Genomic DNA, 24,810 nt, shown 5'->3' on the forward strand with positions numbered 1-24,810 from the left:
TATTTTAGGTCTCTACAACACGGTCTTGTAGGAATTGGAATCTCATCCATATCTCGCACGAGCTCCGAGATATGCCCCATCAAAGATTGCAGCCCTGTGGCATTTAGTGACCCTTAGGGACATTCTGGTTCAGTGTGCCTGAGAACATTCGAGCACTGAAGGGGACAAGATGAGGTTGGGGATAGGGTTTACCTGGCCACCTAGAGCTAATGGAGTAGACAGTTTGATCCCACGATGAAAGATGAGAGAGATTTGGCAGTTGGCAACTTTGTACTAGCCAACACTGCAAGTTTCAACATCACCTGAGATGGCGTTGTAGAATAAAAATAGAATGTGATCTCCAAAAAGTGAGAGAGGTTATTGTAGGTCTCTACAACATGGTCTTGTAGGAACTAGAATCTCATCCATATCTCACACGAGCTCCAAGATATGCCCCGCCAAAGATTGCAACCCTATGGCATTTAGTGACCCTTAGGGACATTCCAGTTCAGCGTGCCTGAGAATGTTCGAGCACTGAAGGGGACAAGACAAGGTTGGGGATAGGGTTTACTCGGCCACTCAGAGCTAATGGAGCAGAAATTTTGATCCCATGATGAAAGATGAGAGAGATTTGGCAGTTGGCAACTTTGTACTGGCCAACACTGCAAGTTTCAACATCACCCGAGATGGCATTATAGAATGAAAATGAAATGCGATCTCCAAAAAGTGAGAGATTTTATTGTAGGTCTCTACAACATGGTCCTGTAGGAACTGGAATCTCATCCATATCTCGCACGAGCTCCGAGATATGCCCCGTCAAAGATTGCAGCCTTGTGGGATTTAATGACCCTTAGGGACATTTCGGTTCAGCGTGCCTGAGAACGTTCGAGCACTGAATGGGACAGATGAGGTTGGGGATAGGGTTTACCTAGTCACTCAGAGCTAATGGAGTAGACAGTTTGATCCCACGACGAAAGATGAGAGAGATTTGGTAGTTGGCAACATTGTACTAGCCAACACTGCAAGTTTCAACATCACCCGAGATGGCGTTGTAGAATGAAAATAGAATGCGATCTCCAAAAAGAAAGAGAGGTTATTTTAGGTCTCTAAAACATGGTCTTGTAGGAACTAGAATCTCATCCATATCTCACACGAGCTCCGAGATATGCCCCGTCAAAGATTGCAGCCCTGTGGGATTTAGTGACCCTTAGGGACATTCTGGTTTAGCGTGCCTGAGAATGTTCGAGCACTGAAGGGGACAAGACAAGGTTGGGGATAGGGTTTACTCAGCCACCTGGAGCTAATGGAGCAAACAGTTTGATCCCACGACGAAAGATGAGAGAGATTTGGCAGTTGGCAACTTTGTACTGGCCAACACTGCAAGTTTCAACATCACCCAAGATGGCGTTGTAGAATTAAAATGGAATGCAATCTCCAAAAAGTGAGAGAGGTTATTGTAGTTCTCTGCAACATGGTCTTATAGGAACTAGAATCTCATCCATATCTCACACGAGCTCTGAGATATGCCCCGCCAAAGATTGTAGCCCTGTGGCATTTAGTGACCCTTAGGGACATTCTGGTTCAGCATGCCTGAGAACGTTCGAGCACTGAAGGGGACAAGACGAGGTTGGGGATAGGGTTTACCTAGCCACTTGGAGCTAATGGAGCAGACAGTTTGATCCCACAACGAAAGATGAGAGAGATTTGGCAGTTGGCAACTTTGTACTGGCCAACACTGCAAGTTTCAACATCACCCGAGATGGCGTTGTAGAATGAAAACGGAATGTGATCTCCAAAAAGTGAGAGAGGTTATTATAGGTCTCTACAACATGGTCCTGTAGAAACTAGAATCTCATCCATATCTCGCATGAGCTCTGAGATATGCCCCACCAAAGATTGCAGCCCTGTGGCATTTAGTGACCCTTACGGACATTCCGGTCCAGCGTTCTTGAGAACGTTCAAGCACAGAAGGGGACAAGATGAGGTTGGGAATAGGGTTTACTCGGCCACTCAGAGCTAATGGAGTAGACAATTTGATCCCACGATGAAATATGAGAGAGATTTGGTAGTTGGCAACTTTGTACTGGCCAACACTGCAAGTTTCAACATCACCCGAGATGGCGTTGTAGAATGAAAATGGAATGCGATCTCCAAAAAGTGAGAGATTTTATTGTAGGTCTCTGCAACATAGTCCTGTAGGAACTAGAATCTCATCCATATCTCGCACGAGCTCCGAGATATGCCCCGCCAAAGATTGCAGCCCTGTGGCATTTAGTGACCCTTAGGGACATTCTGGTTCAGCGTGCCTGAGAACATTCGAGCACTGAATGGGACAAGATGAGGTTGGGGATAGAATTTACTCAGCCACCCAGAGCTAATGGAGTAGACAATTTTATCCCACGACGAAAGATGAGAGAGATTTGGCAGTTGGCAACTTTGTACTGGCCAACACTGCAAGTTTCAACATCACCTGAGATGGCGTTGTAGAATGAAAATAGAACGTGATCTCCAAAAAGTGAGAGAGGTTATTGTAGGTCTCTGTAACATGGTCCTGTAGGAACTAGAATCTCATCCATATCTAGCACGAGCTCCGAGATATGCCCCGTCAAAGATTGCAGCCCTATGGGATTTAGTGGCCCTTAGGGACATTCTGGTTCAACGTGCCTGAGAACGTTCGAGCACTAAAGGGGATAAGAAGAGGTTGGGGATGGGGTTTACCCGGCCACTCAGAGCTAATGGAGTAGACAGTTTGATCCCACGACGAAAGATGAGAGAGATTTGGCAGTTGGCAACTTTGTACTGGCCAACACTGCAAATTTCAACATCACCTGAGATGGCATTGTTGAATGAAAACGGAATGTGATCTCCAAAAAGTGAGAGAGGTTATTGTAGGTCTCTGCAACACGGTCTTGTAGGAACTAGAACTTCATCCATATCTTGTACGAGCTCCGAGATATGGTCCGCCAAAGATATTTGAATTCACAGTGTTTAATGAGAATATAGTTGAGGCTTGCTTTACTTTTCTATGTTAAGTTTGGCTTTCAATTTTGGTTTCCCTACTTATCTATGTGAAAGTTCCACTTTCATAAGTAACATGGATGCAATAATACTAAATTAAGTATAGGTCCATGGTTCTAGAAGCTTCACATAGCTTCTCTTCAACTATGGATCTTGTAAGCATTGTACCATGACTATTGGTGTTGTGAGAATATACAAAGCATATATATTGTTTGACCAAATGTCTTCAATGAACATGAACTATATGGAAGAAGAGAAGACATGTTGCAAAGTCTTTGAAAATTTTCTTCAAGAAATGTAAGGAGCCATGGGTGATTCATCCAAATTATTTGGTAAAATAAGAGGAGGAATGAATCAACCTTGATGATAGATGTAAATGCTGAATAATATTTATTTAATCACATTGTTTGAAAAAACTTTAATGACCTTTAAATACAATTGAAAGAAATGGAATTGATCTCCCTTACTCATGTAGATGAATAAAATTGGAATTTAAAAAAGAGAGGGGCATCCACCATAAAACCATGCAATCATGCACTTCTTAATGGGAGTAGCATAAGTTCATTGTTAGATGGATATGCCAAATGCTGAAGAATTAAAAGGAAAATATGTTGATTGATTAAATACAAGCATCAAACCAATGTAATAACAAAAAATCAAAGTTGATTCCATAAAGTCTAACAATATCATATAATTCATTTATCAATAATTTGAAACATCATAAGCATATGTCTAATAATGTCATACATGAAATATATGTAAAAAATGACATACATAGAAAAAATTATACAAAACATATGCCCAATAATGCCATATAGGTGTAAAATGTACATCATTAGATATATACTCTTTCCAACTAGGGGAACAAAATAAATCCCTAATTGTCTTTAATTGCCAACAAGTGGGAGATGACCAGTGTATATAATGAGGTCTTCCTAACATGCTCACTAGTCCATTAGTCTAGAATCTTCTGTAACTCGACATGTTACAATCAAAATTATATATGAATAAATAACTATTTTATATAAAAAAATAAAATATATTTACACATAAAACTTAATATTTTCTTATAGCTAGCTGATAATTCCTCTGTATATACACCTCAGGGATACACTGATGGTCAGGAATAATAAGACCCTACAAAAACTATCAAAGTTACCACTCGATTGTGCCTATGAATTTTATATTAGAAATTTTAATGTAAACTCTTTCATACCTTAGTCATTGGCTTAGAACTAGTGAGTGCAATATGGACTCATTGATCAATACAATGATGAAGATGTAAAGGTATCTCTGATGTCAATAGCTGAAAATGATAATACATGAGACTCAAATGCAGTTATGAAGAATACACATTTTCTTTTGTCTCCATATCAAATAAAATATTTTGGTACCTCTGTGAATTTAGTATGACATCCTTCATTTTATAGTGTTGATCCCAAAGCTACAACACTTATTATTTATTACACATGTATGTAAATCTGTTAAGCATCAAATTCAACACCTTTGTTTGCAAAATAATGTACTATATGTTAGAGTAATAAATTCATTTCCTTAGTAATTAAATTATATTGATATAATTACTAAGTTACTTATTATATTGATATAGTTTACTTATAATTCATTTCGATTTACAACTAATTGAAATGATTTCCCCAATTTTCCATCTAGTCACTAGAAAATTGGATTTGTTGTCTCTTTCTCTTAAAGAACCGGATCTACTAGTTCCTTTGGTCTAGAAGCCTTCCATTGAGATTGGGGTTTTGAAAGGTTCAAGGGTTGAGGAACTTTTTATAGAATATCTTGAAGAAGGAGAGGTCATGTATAATGGTTTTGAGGAAGGCTAGAGTTCCATCCAGATGGTATTGCAAAATGGCCAAGTGGAGGAGGAGGTAGAAGAATAAATAGAATAAATGCATGAGAAGGAGGGTCATGGGGGCAATGGATTCAAACCCACAACCAAGCTTTTATACCATTATACAAATTACCAATTATAAGACTATGCCTTTCATGATAGTCTCATTTTCATATTGGCAAATGAAGAATGACTTTTGGAACAAACATAATAAATACTTCCAAATAAAAATGAAGCCAATGTATTTTATTATAAGCTCGAATGGTAATGACCAAGCCCAAACATTTATTAAGGTGTAGCATTTATAATTGTCAGGTTCATGTGAAGAAGTCATCGTTCATATTCTCATTGTTGTGTAATTTTATGATAAGAAGAATACAATGATATAGAGGTTGATATTGACCTAAAACTTTACAAAATGCAATCAATGAGAATTTTACATTGAGGGGGGAGTAATAAACAATGTTTCATTCTCATTGTTTGAAAAACTCTTATATAAAGAGGGAGTAGATAGATGATATGGTTTAGTCTTCTTCCGAGAATCTTAGTCATATTGTTTCAGAAGGATTCATGATACAACTACTATACTTAGCGTGACCAATTGATGCTAAAAACCTTAGTATTGATGCTACAAACCTTAGTATTGACATAATTTAACCTCTGCAATTCCAGGCATAAGATGATTATCATACAATGGTACTTGAACAAAGAACACTAATAAATATTGAGGATGTGAATTGATAATACCATTTCACAGATGATTTTGGCATCTCACCCTTTATCACTTGTGCATCAACTTTATTAGCCCTCTTTTTTGGTGACCTACAAATGAAGAATTAGCACAATAAAAAATCTAAGATAAGATTAAAAAAATGGGTCCTATTAAAGAATCTAATATAAATTCAAATAATGTATCTATATTCTAAACAAATCAAAACTAAATCTCATCACTTACACATCATAACAATACGGTCCACCTTAGTCATGTGATAGTCTTGGGGAAGAGGTTGTAACATTGTATTTGGATCCAATTGATCACTTTTTCTCTCTCTCCTAATTCAATCTAATGAGCCAACTGGATCTGCTCGACATTATAATGTCTCAAGTATTTCCTCATGGTCTAACTCGCGAACTTTCCAAAGAATATTATTATGTGGTTTTCCACCATATTTTATCAAGTGGACATTTGATGGGACAACAAGGTTTGAATAATGAAGAATCTTCCTCTCTGTTTGCCAATCCTCGAATAACCAAAAGTTAGGATTCTTCATAGGATATCGTCTAAGCCATGTGCCCATTACAACCACCGCACCAACATGGTACTCTAAACATTCACCATCTATAACCGAGTGATCTAATTTTTGTTTGGCTTCAACACAATGACACAAATAATAAGTTGTCCCTTCTTCATTGTCTTCAGGTGCAATAACAACAAAAACATGGCCTGCAGTGACAAATGTACAAAATGTGGTCATTAATTCAGAAAATACTTGGGTAAAAGTTATAAAGTTACATATTGAAATTACAAAGATATATAAATATATATATATATATAAATATATATATATATATATATATATATATATATATATATATATATATATATATATATATATATATATATATATATATGTGTGTGTGTGTGTATATTACCAGGTTGCACTAAATCTGACAAGCGGTCAAAGTCAATAGATGAATCCATCTCTACCATTTCCAATGCTTGTGGGGGACGATAGGTGTGAATTGGGTCCAAAACTCGTATATCCCATTTGTCCACCCATTTAGCTGACTCACAGTCATCCCAATTTTCCTCTGCACATGATGGACAATAGCATGCCATTTTGCATGTGTGGATACTCCATGAACCTGCATCAGAGCTTCTAAAAGAGTGTAACTCACTAGATCCTATTAGTGTGCAACAATCTTGATATGGTGCAATGTTAGTATTATCTATCAACCAAAAAAATCTACAAACTGTAGACTCACCTTCCTTACCTGGACCCATTGTAGCGTTACACCATTGGACGATGTATTTTGCATCTATCAATATTGCTCCATCTTTGTACTTTAGTTCTTCACGAGCCAAGGCTCTTTTAATGCATGTGCCTGCACCATCGTGCTCTCCCTTACCATGACCAGCCTCTATGAAATTCCACATATATTGAATTCTACACAACCTGTGCATCCTGCTCAACCAATAGAACATCTGTGCATTCTTGAATTGAGATGCACAATTGTCTGACCAAATAATGTGTTGACGATATGATATGCCCCTGTTAGCCAAATCTCCATAAAATAGTTGAAAACAACCATGTACAAACTCCATAGAATGTGATCGATCATCGCTAATGTAAAAATGGTACTCCCTCAAAATCTTCCTGTCATCCTCTGTACTTGTAGGTGAATGCATGAATGTTATGTGAACAAATATAGAAACCTGTTGAGATGTATAATACTTTGCTTGCACCTTATTTTGTGGTTGTAGTGTGTAGTTCTCTACAAAATCTACAACCGAAACAATGGTATCCAATAGAAACATATCCTTGCACAACTTGAATTGCAAATCCAACCATCGAGCTCTATGGGTATGCCTTGCATACTCGTACATAACCTTTTCACGAAAAATCTTCATGAACTCATACACTGGAATCTTTTCAATAACTAGATCACATCTTTTACCATGTTTCCTATCTTTTAGAGCATATGTCACTGTCTTGAATTTTTTGTAATCTGCTATTTCATTTCCAATTGCATGTGTACTATCCATATGTTGACAAGTTGATAAAAGTTGCAAAGAACCACAAAATAAGCACATACCATCCAAGCATGATGTCTTGTAAAATTATTGGCCGTCCCCTATTTCACATAAAATGTTGGATATGAATTCCTTTGAAGATCTTGGTGGCTCTTTTATGTCACAATTCTGCAAAACAAACTGAGAATGCAAAACTACACATATGTGCCTAAAAACATCAAAATGGTTAGAAAATTCAATATGTATCCTACAACAACAAGTTGTGTGTGTGTGATTTATTTTCAAATAAAAAGGTTTACCCATCTCAAAAAATCTTTGACTTATTCAAATTTGAGGATACATACCAATAAATTTTGCAAAAAATTGTGTCTGAGTTGAGTCCAAAAAATGTTTCGCATGTGGCTCGCGATTTCAGCTACCAATCCTCCTTCTTACAACATCTCTTTGATTAGGAGAAACACATGTGTTATTTTTTCAAAAATCTTCGATCAATGATTTCAAAGCTTCACTAATTTCTTTATCCTTTCGCGATAGTCTACCGCTAAATGTCCATAACTTATTTTTTGTTGGATCTTCTAATCTCTCATGCCTTAGCATGGCTCTCCTTAAGGTACCTCTACCAATTTTTAATGTTTTGCTTGTCTTTCTCATGAGTCAAGCTTTCTTCATTTGGCTACTTACTATTGTCGATTTGAGTACTCGTCTTGTGATATTACTATCTTTGGTGCGTGATTTAGAACCCACTTTTTCATAAGCACTCATTAGATTCTTTACAATATTTCTCTCATTTGAATCATCCATCATTCTTAGCCCAAGAATCTTCATGATAGGCCTAAATTTCAAATTCCTCATCATTTCAACAAATAATTGGCATTGACCTGTAATATTTAATTCTTCAAAAAATAATCTCCACATATGATTAACTTTTCTTTGACAAGTATGCTTGCTAATCTTGTCAGGCATTGATTTCAAAATGTTAGTATCAATATCAATCAAATATTTTGGTTTTCTAAAATGAATTCTAGAAGGTGTTCTAATCTCTTCAATTCTCTCAACATTTTGAACATCAATATAAGGTTGAGTGTATTGCGTACCTTGAACTGAAGATGATGTGCCTTGGCAATAAGATGTAAAAGATGGAATATCACCTACTTGATGTGTTGATGTTGTGCTTTCAACATGACATGATGGAGTGTGTATATCGTCGGATCTATAAATCAGTGTCTCTTCAACATGAGAGGATGATATGACTTCAACATTGGAAGATGGTGTAGTGGATGATATGACTTCAACATTAGAAGATGGTGCAGTGGACGATATGACTCCAACATTGGAGGATGGTGTAGCTTCACAATTCAATTGTCTTCTTGAGTGTAACAATCTCATTCGTTCTCTTTGTCTTTCTAATTCTTCCTCCTTGTTTCTTTGTACTAGTGGTTCTTGATCCTCTTCGAAAGTTAATTCTTCATCATTGCTTTGCAATTTTCTTTGTTCACGTAGTAAATTCATTTTATCTCTTTTAATTGTCAAATCTCTCTCCCTATCTGCTTTTGTTTGAATCTTTGGTTTCTTCCTTGGCATGATGATGATTTCTACATGTCAAATTATTCAAACATCTGAATTACTTAAAATGTGTAAATTACAAATTATTCAATTACATATAAAAATTATAATTATTTGAATGAATACACAATATATATCAAACGACTTGTCAAATTTCTAACCATTTCGAAACAACATTTCATTCAAATATACAATTTTTAATGAATTCACTATATATTACATAACATATCAAATTATAATCAAATTTGTATCTATATATCGACAAACAATATTTAAAATGGATTGCACTAACCTTTTCTATTAAAAGAATATTCAAAAATTCTTCAAATCATGTATCCAATGATTGAATTTGTTGTTTGCTAGCTTCCAAAAGTGTTGAAATAGTGTTTGCTAGATGTTGAAACTCGTGTTTTTTGTCAGCATAACAAAGAGCATAACAGACCAAAAGTTAAAAATGGATGAAATGGGCCCAAAGGTTGGTTTTTGACCTTTTTTTGGTGATTTGAGATAGTGCGTACGCACTACAAAGCGCGTATGCACTATAAAGCGTGTACGCACTATAGTGCGTACGCACTATCTCAAAACACATCACTCCCCATCCTCCCTACTCTCTCTCCCGTCCCCTCCCTCTCTCTCTTCCTACTCTCTCCCATCCTTTACTCTCTCTCCCCCTCCTTCTCTCTCTTCCTACTCTCTCCCATCCTTTATTCTCTCTCACCCTCCCTCTCCCACCACCTAATCTCTCTACCTCTCTCACCCCCTCTCCTCTCCTATCCCCGACTCTTTAGATCTCTCACACACACTCTTATCCCCCCTATCTCTCTCCCTCTCCCTCTCCTACCACCTAATTTCTCTCCCCCATCCTCTACTCTCTCTCTTCTCTCCCATCCCCTACTTTTTCTCTCTTACACACGTTCCCATTCCCCCTCTCTCTCCCTCTCCGGTCGCCTACTTTCTCTCCCCCATCCTCATACTCTCTCTACCACCCCCTACTCTCTCTCACCCTCACACTACTACTACCTACTATCTCTCTCTTTCAAGTTCTCTCTCTCCCTCTCTACTCTCTCCCCCATCTTGTACAAGCTCTCTCTGCCTCTCCCACTCTCTCTCCCATCGCCTACTTTCTCTCCCCCATCCCCTTCTCTCTCTCTCTCTCTCGTCTCCCATCCCCTACTCTCTCACACTCTCTCCCATCCCCTACTCCCTCACACTCTCACTCTCTCCCATCCCCTACTCTCTCACACTGTCACTCTCTCCCATCCCCTACTCTATCTCTCTTACACATAAACCCCCATCCCCCCCTCTCTCTTTCCCTCTCCCATCGCCTACTTTCTCTCCCACATCATCGTACTCTCTCTCTCTCTGCCACCCTCTACTCTCACACTCTCACACTCTGTCCCATCCCCTGCTTTGTCTCTCTTACACACACACTCCCATCCCCCCTCTCTCTTTTCCTCTCCCACCGCCTACTTTCTCTCCCCTGTCATCGTACTCTCTCTCTGCCACCCCCTATTTTCTCAAAACACATCACTCCCCATCCTCCCTACTCTCTCTCCCATCCACTCCCTCTCTCTTCCTACTCTATCCCATCCTTTACTCTCTCTCACTCTCCCTCTCCCACCACCTTCTCTCTCTACCTCTCTCACCCCCTCTCCTCTCCCATCCCCGACTCTTTAGATCTCTCACACACACTCTTATCCCCCCTATCTCTCTCCCTCTCCTACCACCTAATTTCTCTCCCCCATCCCCTACTCTCTCTCTTCTCTTCCATCCCCTAATTTTTCACTCTTACACACATTCCCATTCCCCCTCTCTCTCCCTCTCCCACTGCCTACTTTCTCTCCCCCATCGTCGTACTCTCTCTACCACCCCTTACTCTCTCTCACACTCACACTACTACTACCTACTATCTCTCTCTCTCCCTCTCTACTCTCTCTCTCTCTCCCTCTCTACTCTCTCTCTCTCTCCCATCTTGTACAAGCTCTCTCTACCTCTCCCACTCTCTCTCCCATCGCCTACTTTCTCTCCCCCATCCCTTGCTCTCTCTCTCATCTCCCATCCCCTACTCTCTCACACTCTCACACTCTCCCCCATCCCCTACTCTCTCTTTTCTCTCCCATCCCCTACTCTCTCACACTCTCACTCTCTCCCATCCCATACTCTATCTCTCTTACACATACACCCCCATCCCCCCTCTCTCTTTCCCTCTCCCACCGCGTACTCTCTCTCCCCCATCGTCGTACTCTCTCTCTCATCCACCCCCTACTCTCACACTCTCACACTCTCTCCCATCCCCTGCTCTATCTCTCTTACACACACACACACACACACACACACACTCCCATCCCCCCTCTCTCTTTTCCTCTCCCATCGCCTACTTTCTCTCCCCCATCATCGTACTCTCTCGCTCTGCTACCCCCTACTTTCACACTTTCAGACTCTCTCCCATCCCCTACTCTCTCACTTTCATAGATACACACACTCTTATCCCCCCACTCTTCTTCTTCTCTCCCATCCTCTACTCTCTACATCTATCACACACACTCCCATCCCCCCTATTTCTCTCCCTCTCCCTCTCCCTCTCCCACTCCCTCTCCTACTGCCTACTGTCCATCTCTCTCAAGTTCTCTTTCTTCCTCTCTACTCTACTCTCTCTCTCTCTCTCTCTCTCTCTCTCTCTCTCTCTCTCTCTCTCTCTCTCCCATCCCTTACTCTCACTCTCTCTCCCATCCCCTACTACTTTCTCTCAAACTCTCACACTCTCTCCCATCCTTTACTCTATCTCTCTTATAAATAAATACACATTCCCATTTCCCCCCCCCCCCCTCTCTCTCTCTCATAGTCCTTGTCCCACTGCCTACTCTCTCCCATCCCCTACTCTATTTCTCTTAAATGTTTCCATTCCACCTCTCTCTCCCTCCCACTCCCTCTCCCACCACCTACTATCTCTCTCTCTCTCACTCTCTCCCTCTCTCTCCCATCCCTCTACCATTGCCTACTCTCTCTATCTCTCTCTCCCCTCTCTCATTCTTGACTCTCTCTCTTTGACACACAAACACCCATCCCCCCTCTCTCCTCTTCCATCCCCTACTTTTTCTCTCACTTGCTCTCCCTCTCCCACTGCCTACTCTCTCTCTCACTCTCACTCTTACTCTCTCCCTCTCCACTCTCTCTCTCTCTCTCTCTCTGTGCTACCCTCTAGTCTCTCTTAAATTGTCACACTCTCTCCTATCCCCTCCTCTCTCTCTCTCTCTCTCTCTCTCTCTCTCTCTCTCTCTCTCTCTCTCTCTCTCTCTCTCTCTCTCTCTCTCTCTCTCTCTCTCTCTCACGCATTTCTATTCCCCCCTGTCTCCCCCTCTCCCACTCCCTCTCCCATCGCCTACTCTCTCTTCCATCCCCTATTCTCTCTTGAGCTACTTTGTCTTCCCCCTCTCCCATTCCATACTCTCTCTCTTTCACACACATGCACTCCCATCCTCCTCTCTCTCAAGTTCTTCCTCTCCCACTCTGTCTCCCATCACCTACTCTCTCTCTCTCCTCCATCCCCTACTCTTAATCTCTCTCTCCCATCCCCTACTTTAAATCTCTTTCCCCCATCTCGCACTCTCTCTTTTCCACCCGTACTCTCTCTCACACTTCCTCTCTTTGCCACCCCTACTCTCTCTCTCTCATCCTATACTCTCTTTGCCACCCCTACTCTTTCTCACTTTCTCTCTCCCATCCTGTACTCTCTCCCCTCTCCTATCCCCTACTTTCTCTCTATCTCTTTCATGCACACACATAGCCATTCCCCTATCCCCCCCCCCCCACCTAGTTCTCTTTTGCAACTTACATCTTAATAGTGCGTGCACACTATAGTGCTATTTAGAGCTGAGGTTTAAATAGCGCGTGCGCACTATAGCACGTACACACTATAGGGCGCACGTGCTATTTAAACCTTAATCAAACCCAATCCTAAGGCTTGCTTTTTCCTTGGAGATCCAACCCAAAGGTTTGGATTTGATGAACAGGCCTGAGACATGTTTTCCAGCAAACATACAAAAAATGATTGTTTTTTCTTCTGTGCTCCCCTTCAAGATTTCTCGTGGTTGGGTATCAATAAGATCAGGTTACATAGCATTATAGGTCTTTGTGTTAGCTATCTAACCATATAATTTATTTTTAATTTGAACTATTTCAAGCCTTTCATTTATAATTTTTTTTGAATGTAAGTTCATTTTTTGTCAAAAACCACCACGTACTAATTGGGCTATAGATTTTAGCTTGTTCATCGAATTTTGTAGCAACTTAGTTTTTTAGAAACTAGACTCCATTCTACACACTTTGAAAAAAAAAGTTTTGATTTTAGATTAGTTTTCAATTATTTCTAGGAAGAGCACACAGATATTTCACGTTTTTGGGATGTGTCCAGTTAAAAAATTCGTTAAAAAAAATAGACATTATAAAATTACTCGAAAAATCTGGGATAAACTACATAGTGTTAAGTAACTTTTGACCAGAGCAATTAAAAAATTTCAAAAAAAAAGTTAAAATTTTAGGGGGACCACACTTTGTACTGTGCTATGTTTTTTTGGAATAAACAGTACCACTTTTTGTGACTCCCTTTTTTGAGGACCTAAAACTAAACCATTTTGAAAAAAAATTAGTAGTTTAGAAACTAGATTCAAAGGACTACGACTTTTTTTTTTTGTCATATTTGAAAATTTTGAGCATAACTTTCTTCAAATTCTTGTTGAAGTTCAAAATTTGCAGATTTCAGGAAAAAGGTGTCCACTTATACCCCCCTTTTGGCACCACAACTTTGTGCACTTACCCTTAAATTATTGAATTCTTGTAATTGCATGTTGCAATATCTTGAGTGACTCTTTAAGTTTAGTGATGTGAAAATGAGGTTCTCATGCTTCCTCATACTAGTTTTTGAGTGTGAAAATAAAGCAAGTTTATCGGATCACCTAATTTCTGAATTTAAAATACCAAGACAAAACTAGCCCCAAGACTCGAAATCCCTAAGGAATATTTCAATCTGATTCAACCTATCCTAGGATTGGCCCATAAGGAGCTAATCTTGAGGTCTCAAAAACTGCACTAATGAAAATGGAATAATGAGATAGTATTGGAGAAAGAGATTATTGAGCATGAATCCAGCCATGGTCAATAATGTCACTAAAGGATGAGAGATAAAAGGTCTTAACTAATGGTTACATACATTTGAAGATGGTACATGGAGAAAGATAAACTATAAATAATTCACCTCACTGGATGAAACCCTTGTTAGGAAGGATTTTGTAATGCTAAATTTTGTTGACACCAAGTCTTCAATTGTGAATGTAGAAAATATACACGAATACAATTGATCTTGTTTAAAAAAATCATGGTGCCATAGACCTAGATATTCTTGAAGGAAGAAGAAGAGAAGGAACATGAATTAAAATTAGATGCAATGTAAATCTCCTCCCTTAATGACCAATAATTTAGATGCTAGATGTTAAAGAGGAAATGCTCCAAATGAGTCCTTGAATGCCTTGAATTCTTGAAGATGTCAATGTTTTTTATCATAGATGTTTCATGAATGCATATGTTTTATTTTGTGTGGTTATGTGGTTAATGATGTGAAAATGGAATGCCCAAGCTCCCTTAAATACTAGTTTTGGGATCGAAAACAAATCAATTCATTCGAGGCATTAGAGAAAACAATTGAAGAATTTGAGAGGACATGGGATCCAAAGTTTATTTGGTCCTTGGTATAGGTCAACTTGGGTTGACCTATACCTAAGGGAACCACAGGGTCCATGATTGTGAGGTCTTGTGGGTTGTGTAAAAAAAGTCAAAAGCATAAATGAGAAAAGAAAGAAAAAGAGCTACTTCAAGCACAATTAAATTCATGGACCATAAATTCAATAAAGGGGGGGAGTTAAAGGCCATTTTATAATGTCATTTTTCATTAAGCTCTTCCCAAAGTTGATTTGTTTAGGGTTTTTCATAAGGTTTAGTAGTGAGTAAAATGGAGGTTTTTTGTATGACCACTCATAAGATCAATTTTTTGTTCCTCTAGTTATATTGTTGCAATAGTTTAGGGATGCTTGAACTTTTGTATTATATGAGCAATATTATTTGAACCAGTTTATTTAATATAAATAGATGGTGAATTTTCAGTTTTATCTAAAAAAGGGTGTAGCTAAAGTCTTAAGTGACGAATTCTTCCATTTTAAGATGGTATAATAGTATTTCGTTCAAAGATTGAATATCATTTTGTTTTTTAATTATCATTTAATTGTTATTAACATTATGCAATTAACTTGTCATAAATTAGACATAGATCTTAATAAATACAATTTGCTAGAAAAACTCACTATCTAAGAATTGTTATATATCATTCCAAAAATCTCTTTTACATGTCATTAACATCTATTTTTGGCATTATACAAAACCTATCACTTTCTAAAAAATAAAACTCCCATTAGCTCATTAGTACACATACAAAAGTGTGTAGCTACTACTTACCATTATGTCATATGATCTACATGAAAAATGTATATAAATTTATCAATTTTCCTTTATATTTTAACATATTTATAAATATATTTTGAACATTAAATCAACATTATATCCCTTAGAAAATAAGTTAAATTATATATAAAAAATCCTTTGCAATATTCAACTAGTTATACTTATTTAATTAAAAAGATAAATTCATTATCACATCCCAACAAAATATCAAATGTTTTCATAATCATGTCTTTTATATCTTTTAAAGTCACTTTTAGCATTTAAAGATCAAATATTGATATTCCTATTTTAAAATTTAAAAAAAAAAGTTATTATAGACTTAATATATAATAAAAGCTAAATAAATGGTTTTATATACACATGATTGTCTTTCTAGTCAATTATTAAATCAAATTAAATTAAATTGAAAAATATCATAAATTTTATATTTTAAATACAAAATAATGAATGCAACATCTATCTTTCAATCATTTCATATATGTGTGTGTGTGTGTATATATATATATATATATATATATATATATATATATATATATATATATATATATATATATATATATATATTCTAATTTCATCAATATTATGTTTGTTAAGATGTTTTATGATGTAGACGTCAAAATTCTAAATTCTTTCAATAAATAAAAAAGTTCATGATGTGAAAAAAAAAATCAATTAGATTCAATTTTATATAATTGTTCAAACATGTAACTTAATATTTTATTTCAATAAAGTCAAGAGCATATAGCACAATGGTAGCTTGTGAGCCTATAATGTGGGAAGTCTTGGATTCGAAGTTTAACACATAATAATAATTAATCAAGTCTTTCGTTGTAATTTGGCACAATTGATAAACATATTTAACTCCATAGTCCTAATTTTCAATAATGTATTTCCTTTATTAATGCACTTATGTCAATTTAGAGCCTACCTATTTTGAATTTCTTATTCAAGGTTAACTTTTCAAGATAAAAAACAATTTAAAACCTCCTTTTTATCTTCTTCTATTTTTATGTACATATCAACTTCAAAAGTAGTCTTAATTCTAATAATATTTAACACCTTACAATTATGAAAATTATACTTTTAGAAAGAATATAAACAACCACTTCCAAATTTATTATAAGCAAATTACCTTTCAAATTATTCAAAAGAAAAAGATAATCATAAAATATAAAGAAAAATAAATCTTTCAAATAAACTAATAAGATATTAAAATTAATTTAAAAACATATATAATTATTAAAAATTTACATTCTAGCTTTTTTGGAGTTGTTGCCTTGTGAGTTGGAGTCAAATTGAAGATGAAGGTCATGTTGGTGTTTGAAAATGTTACCCATTTCCAATTACCCTGATGAGAACAAAACATATCTAGGGGCAGCTAACTCCCATTTTCAACATGCCCATTCAGACACCAGGTCAACTATAAGGCTAGACCCTTCTTCTTCTTCAGGCTCTACAAAACCTAGGCAGGTAGACCTGTAGATTCTTTATATGGTACCAGTTATCAAAGCATATACTGAATCTAATATGAAGCATATAAAACCCTTATTTCTCCTATTAACTCATGAAATAATCATCAATCTACAGTAGCTAAATGCAGATCTAAGAACCTCATAAGCTGAGTGAGGGCATTCTAATACAGCTCTTCAACATGAAAGGGAAAAGTGTCTGATTAATAATGTTGATATCAGCAAGATCCAAATATGAGCAACAAAATCTAGTGATCCCATTTCTGATCAGTGCCTTATCTATTGGGCAATTAAATGAATCATAACCATACATCTTTTGGAAATCTGAGACATATTACTACATCCAGATCCCTAATCTATCCTTCACCTTGTGAACAGACATCTGCTTCAGATTTGAATCTCATACTCGAAATATCCCACCATGAAATCTGCAAACCCTGTGATAAATACCAAGCAATTACATGGCTCTTTGATCCATATGCAAGATATTTTAACCACATACATTCCAAAATGAGATGCAACCTAATCTATGATCCTTGATCACAAACTAGAATGATTACAGATCCATAAATAGGAGACAAGACTCAAATTGAATTTGGAAACCTTTGTTGTATTTTATTCATTCTCCTTGAAAACGAATACATGAAAGACGTACAGAAAATAACGCATAGATCACCTAACAGAAAAGAACTATCTGCATAAAACATACATGCTGCTCAATACAACCGAGAAATGCTGAAGAATGGAGGTGGAATCATAGTTCTAGATCAAAAAAAGTGGTCTCACAGAGTGACTGCAACTTTCCTACCAACAATGGTCTCACAATAACAAAAAATTGGAACCCCCTCAATGGAAGAAAGAAAGAAAGATATAGAAGAGAAAGAATTCTCAGATCTGTTCTGAAGACGACAAGTGTCCACTTGAAATTCAATCCTATGCAACTGAGTAACCTCTTTCTTCTTTCATCCCATCTGATCTGATTTTGTTTCATCATTATCTGCAACTGATTTGCAAAATATCTCTGCTTAATGATGAAAGCTTTTTTAATCACCAAAATATCTGATTGCCCCATGAAAATGCCAGTGAAGATGAGTTTTTACTGAGTAAATCTGAACAAATTTGACCCTAACTGTATTTCCATTGACTTCTACTGATATTCAGGTCATTATCTTGACAAAAAATCAAAACTGAACTTCCTGGTCTGAATATGGTTGCAATTCAGGTACCTGATAGAAAACCTCATGTAGCTCAAACTAACTGATACCTGTGCAAAAGCTGACTCTAGAATCAGAAAGTTCATCTTCTCTCAATTCCGACGATATATAACATTGCCTATCTGGCCTCTTGGAAACCCACTGAAAGTCATTTTGAAAATGACTCCTCTGCTAGAAAACGATGGTCTTCACATTTGATTTTTTTAAATTTATTGAAAAAATTTTAATATTCTAAAGTCAAACTTTAGAAAAAATCCCATTTGATTTTAAAACTTGACGTGGGCATTTTCAACAAAAATAATAATAAAATATTATTATTTTTAACTCTTCAATATTTCCCTGACCCTGTTAATCCGTGGTCAACCTCAAGTTTGACCAGTGCCACGTGGCATCTTCTAATTGGACTGCTTGTTGCATCTACCACGTCATCGAACACGAGACCCATTGCCACATGTCATCTTCTTGCTAACTCACTATGCTAAATCTCGTGCATCTTCCGCTTGGTGAGTAAGCGAGGACCGCTGGATGTGCCACATGGCACAATCTCATTGCAATCGATCTGATCACACCATATCACCTCTTGCTCGCTCAACCATCTGCCACTTGACGCTACTTGATTTGTTGTTGGATCAGAAACAGGACCCACGTTGTATTTTACATTGGCTTTTATTCCCGTCGGGCTTTGAAAATTTTCTGACTAGTCGCTACCTCGCTAGCCAGAATTTCTCACCACTTTTCGGTGGCGAGGTAGCGAGTCGTCAAATTTGTGACCTTTTTGGCAACTTACCTCCTTGCTGACATCATCAGGTTTTATTTGCGTGCCCGTTCAAAAATTTTCATAGTGTACCCGCTAGCTAGCCGACCATGGGCCTATCTTACATGCTGGAGCGGCTTACAAAAGCCCCCATCTCAACTTCATATTAAACACTGTGCTGTGTTGTATTTAAAATTTTGAAATTTCTTCCCCATGGCCCATGTGGGATATAACATTTTCATGGTAATCCCTCCTCAAGGCATGTGACTGGTTCAAAACTTTGACGCCTTGCCTTCTCATGCAACGGGTCTTCTCCTTGTTTGGGCACAAGCTTCTCTTGTTCTGATTTGCATTTCTTGCATAACTTATTCCTAACGCCGTGTATCTTTATTTTAAATCGATGCTCTTCCCTTGTCTAAGCCATTTCTTCTCTTCAAATGACTTGCCCTGCGTGGGTTCTTCTTTACTGCTATGAGTTTAAGAAGATACATGGATGAGCGTTAGGTTTCATACTACCGCCCCTTGCTCTATGTGGCTGCCTCATATGCTGTTGACACAAGATTTTTGAAGTTTTCACGGGCTTTAATCTCTTTGACTGCGTGTGATCTCCAAGCCATGGGCTCCTCTGGTTTTTTGCTGACTGCTTTGACCAGCATGGGGGCTTCATTTCAACACGCTGTGGAACTTCTTTCTCCGTTGTTGGGCTTACATGAGCTCCCTTCAAACTTCTTTACTAGTGTTTTTATTTTGCATGTGTTCCTTTGTGAAGGTGTGGGGTTGCTCCATGTGGGTTTCACTTAAAAGGCGTGACTATTTTCTTAGTTACTTGCTAAATGCGTGTGTTCTTTGTCTTTGCAGGTTGCATGGTCTATTCTCTTTGCACGTTGGAGCTTTGATTGATACAGAGTCTTCTTTTTGTTACTTTTGAACATATTCCTCGAAGCAGTAGTCTTTGAAACATGCTCATCAACTATGGGATCCTTCTAACGCCTATCCAAAAAACTTTGACTTTACAATCTCAAACATATCATCCATAGCGAAAATCATAGTCAAAGTCTTTTTTCATTAGATTGGTAAATAGAGCTTATCGTTGTTATTATTATTTTATTACTCTATTTCCCATCTATCAGAGGGCACTCCAAAATGGACTTCATCAATTCTTTGGCTTAGAAGTAAACCTCATCTCCACTATCTTCATTTCAAAGATCAACAGTCTCCATTAACATTTCTACTTTGTCCACCCATTTGGAAAAACCAACAATCACATTTAAGAACACAATTTGAAACTTACTCATTGCTATTTAATCTTTACCTGATCATTCATGGCTTTGGATACCTCATTGTCACCCTCATCACATATGCTTAAAAGCTTAAAATTGGTACCCATTCATCCCGAAAAAACATCTTAGGATGACAAATGAATCATTGCCAATATTCATATGCAACCAAGAGCGCAATAACTTCTTCAAACACATTCAATCCTTATCAGTTTTGACGAAAACAGTCGGACCCCAAAGTGGGTCCGACTAAAAAAAAATTTCGTTTCTAAACAACTGACAATTCAAATTGATCCATCAACCTTCTTAAACTGACTGGAATCCACTCTGACTACTAATTGATCATTAAAACTCCTTTTAAATCAATTCCGCACCACTATGAAATCTGTGTTAGGAGGCCTGTCGCCTGGCTTTAAAAACTGACCTGGACAACTGGACAAGCTCTAAAACTTGGCCCACTAATTCTTTGCTCCGCACTCTTGCAACATGTCAAAACTCGTCTCATGACGAATTCAAGGTCAAAAGATATCGACTGTCAAAATTGCCTTATCAAAAATACTTGCAAGTAAACATGTTAGAAAACAACAAACTGGGTTAGGATTTGGCCTTGAAAAATGGGCAAATGAGCACATGGGAAAACGAAAATTGAGACATTAGTTCTCTATCACGAGGACATAACGGATCTATGATTTAGGCTCATGATGAATAATTGGGCACAAATGGCGGACGCTCAAAATAGGCTACTCAGAATTTTGTAACTGGTCATGCTAACAGAAAGCATTTTTTGTGAATGGAATTGACCTGAAAAAGTGTGCATATGGATTCGTCATGACTTGCAAACTGACACGCTTGGAGTATCTTTAGAGGACAATACAATGGTACAATCCATTTGATCTTGACAATCACAAATTTCAAGTTATAATGCCACGAACAGGGGTACTGAAAAATCTGCAAGTGCTAACACCAGTAAAAAGTCATAAATTGTGTTTGGAATCGCGTTTGAAAACTGATCAAATGGATTCATCAAGACTTACAAATTGAAACATAGGAATTCTCTGACGTTTACCATGCAATGCAAAAAGAAATTTAGCATTTTAGTCAACTGGGTCAAAGTTATAGCACGTCAAACAGGGCTCCCCGAAAATGTGTGCAAAGTGCAAAAGCATGAAAACAGTAATTGACCAACTTTGAGGGATTCAAAACCTATTCAAACGGACTCGAAACGACTCGAAATCTGAAACATAGGTTCTCAGGTATGGATATTAGATACTCCCAAAGCGGTGAATCATCAAAACATTTTTGGGTGGAAGATATTTAGGTGCAAACACAACCTCCTGTCGCTATTTAACACTAGGGCAGAATTGCAAATTTGACAAATGCTTGAAACAGGACTTCGCCAAACAGCTCGGAATGATGATTGATCTTCATGGAAAGCATAAACAGGCTGCATGGAGGGTGTTAGACACATTAAACACCTCAGGGGCCTCGTAGGTACAGCCGGGTACACATGCAACTATGGGCATTCATAGGCTTGACTTGATTCAAAATTTTAAAAGGACGCTCAAAATGAGAAAGCAATTTTTCGTCCCAACAGGTCATGCCTCAAAAAATTAATTACTAGATTAATTGAGAAAATTCATTTGCCAAAACTTTTAACGAACTACATCACCAAATCTAATTTTCAAAATAAATAATTAATTTTAAAACATAATTACTTAATAAAAAATATATAGTGAAAATATACAAGTTTGCCATAAGAACTATTTAGTGATTGATAATAGTTTGTTCTTCAAAATTATTAGAAATGACTACAGAGATAAACAGACCTTAGAATGATTGGCCACCTTTTCCTAACTAGACAACGATGGCACCATTCTTATCTATGTTATAAACACAAAAACAATAAACTGTTGTTTGCTTTCTTCTCAATCAGAGCATTAACTACAAAAGATGAGTTCCTTTCCAAACTGATATGGAAGTAAGAGGAGTGGACTGCCATCTGAGAAGTAACTGGTTTTGCCCCAATCTTTCCACTCTGTAACATCTCTCGGCATTTCCCATACATTCTGCATAGATGCTGTTCTTCTCACTTAAATCCCTCTGGATGAAACCACACTTGATTGGCACATCAATGACATTGAAGAAGAGATCTTGTTTGTTTTGAGAGTAATGGATGGGCCTGCACATCAATGGACCCATGAACAAATTCTCCATCGCTGCCCGTGCAAGCCCATATTGCTCAGGCAATCCCGCTTCCAAAGAATCAAACACAGCACAAATATTTCTCGTAAATTGCTCAAAGATCTCTACAAAGTTGAGATCTTGGTAAGATTGAATGCCATGAGGTCCACTGCCCAATGCCAAAATTGTTGGATTCAGGTAATGCGCTGCATCAAGAAATTCTGATAGTTTTCTCCTGCTGCGCTCCAACATGTGTGGCAATCCCCACATAGAATTCACCATCACTGTCTCGTCCTTTCTGAAAATTATGTTCTTTTTCAGATTTCCCAATTGGATTTCTTGGAAAGAAAATGGAATCCCCAATGAGCTTGCGTAATCAGACAGCCTTCTTCCAGTGTGTTGGGAACAGCATGGATTGCTGCCATCCTCACTCCATTTGATGGCTGTAATCTTGAGATGATCAATGCTGTGATTCTCAGTCTTCAGAGCTTCCATTAATGGCGGCCACTGCATCCCCTCCATTATATCAAAGTCAAGAATATGGAGTGTCTGAATCTGATCAGCAGGGATGGCTTCCAAAATGCTCTGGTTGGCAGTGAAATGGGCAAATCTGATATATGGGTAAACTTGGTTTAGTAGACTAAATGCCTCCATAAAATTGGGATCTTTACTAGGATTTTGAAAGCTCAGGATCAGATGACCAGAACTTTCATGGCGGTGCAGCAGGGATTGAGAGAGATAGAAGGCCACCCTCTCCATAGTAGACCCAATTGGAGAAACTTGTTCTCTCAATCTTGCAAGAATAACCTCAGCAAGATCATGGGCACCATCTGAAATTGCTTCAGCACAGGCAGATAGAAGATGAACAAGCCTTAGAGCCCTGTTCTCTGTTGAATCGCCTCTGCATGCATTCAACCAATCACAGGCACCAGACTGGCATGATGATGATGTATTCCCAGTTACACTTGACATGCTCTTATTTCCATCACTACATTCTTCATCTTCAGCAGAAACACTGATGGTATCTTCAAATTCCCTCATTTTCCCTTCACTGCCATTTAGCACCCCTGCCAGATCCTCTTCTATTGAAGACAAGTCAGTTGCTAGCTTTGAAGCAGGACCCAATTCATTTTTATGCCTGAAATCTGCAAAAATCTCATCAAAATCATTACTTTCCTCCATCACCATTGCTTCACTGCCATTTAGCAGCTCTGTGATATGCATTAAATCCTCTTCTATTGAGGATAAATCGTTTGCTAGCTTTGAAGCATGACCCAATTCATTTTGAAGCCTGAAATCTGCAAATATATCTTCAAAATCCATTTTTTCTTGCGGATTCCCCTCCAAGTCAATGATTTCCATCAAATCTCCTTCCATGGAAGAGGTTTCTTTTATGAATAAGGGAACCAAGGTTCGACTCTCTTGGCCACCTTCTAAACCAATAACCATGAATGCTTCATCATAACTCAAATCTGATGTATTGATATAGAAATCCTTACAAGAACTGTTTTTTCGTTTTGTCAACGTACAAATGCTCCCATTCTTGCATTCTGATCTCATTCACTTTGCATGCAAGGGACGATGACCATGGTTCGTTAGAGTTGCATGGGTGCCACGTTTTATGGTCAGATATTAAGTGGATTGGATGCATGGAAAATGCAGCAAGTTTTTAAATTTTTTTTTTTTCAAAGTGATTACACTCGCAATGTTGATCTTTGACTTTTCAGATCTGCAAGTTGTTTGATTATTTATTTTCACATGTAGGAAAGAGAAAAGAAGCGCAATTGATATAAAATATTTTCTGGGTGGTGACCGTCATGGAACAAACAAAAAGCTATTTAATTGCAGTGTTATCTGAAAGAAAAGATGACGTGAGAAATGAGAAGATTTGGCTGATTTATTTGCCCATTCTTTCAGAGGGGACTTCTTTAATTGAGTCGGTCATTCTAAACGTGTGGACAATGCACAACATTGCTACAATTACTTGTAGAATTCATTCAAATTTAATAAAACATTTACAGCTTTATTTGGAATTTTTTGTTTACATTCTGACACAAAAGTAGTTGCTTGTTGAATGGAGCAGCTAGGATCCTTGTACCATGGTTTGTCAGTAATCCTTGGAAGCCGCTAGCTTCCCTACAAACTGTACACTCGATCAATTTTCAAAAAATCGAAACTTATTTAATCTTCATGATTTGCATAGTTTGTAATCAAAAATTTAAAAAAAATGAAAAAAAA

At 37.6% G+C, this 24,810-nt stretch overlaps 1 protein-coding gene across 1 annotated transcript; it reads right to left on the bottom strand.

Moving 5' to 3' along the window:
- Positions 1–22,332: 22,332 nt before the first annotated feature.
- On the bottom strand, positions 22,333–24,132 carry LOC149572264 (protein NODULATION SIGNALING PATHWAY 2-like). The gene has a single exon (XM_089815799.1). It carries the CDS (start codon positions 24,130–24,132, stop codon positions 22,333–22,335), a length of 1,800 nt encoding a protein of 599 aa, XP_089671925.1.
- Between the last annotated feature and the right edge of the window lie 678 nt (positions 24,133–24,810).

Source organism: Cupressus sempervirens, chromosome 2, assembly GCF_028749045.1.
Source record: "Cupressus sempervirens isolate cs-2001-9-10 chromosome 2, ASM2874904v1, whole genome shotgun sequence".
Lineage (NCBI taxonomy): Eukaryota > Viridiplantae > Streptophyta > Pinopsida > Cupressales > Cupressaceae > Cupressus > Cupressus sempervirens.

Bases quoted from the DNA above. Each gene is read 5' to 3' on its own strand.
- LOC149572264 (XM_089815799.1), bottom strand. From the start codon at position 24,132: ATGAGATCAGAATGCAAGAATGGGAGCATTTGTACGTTGACAAAACGA.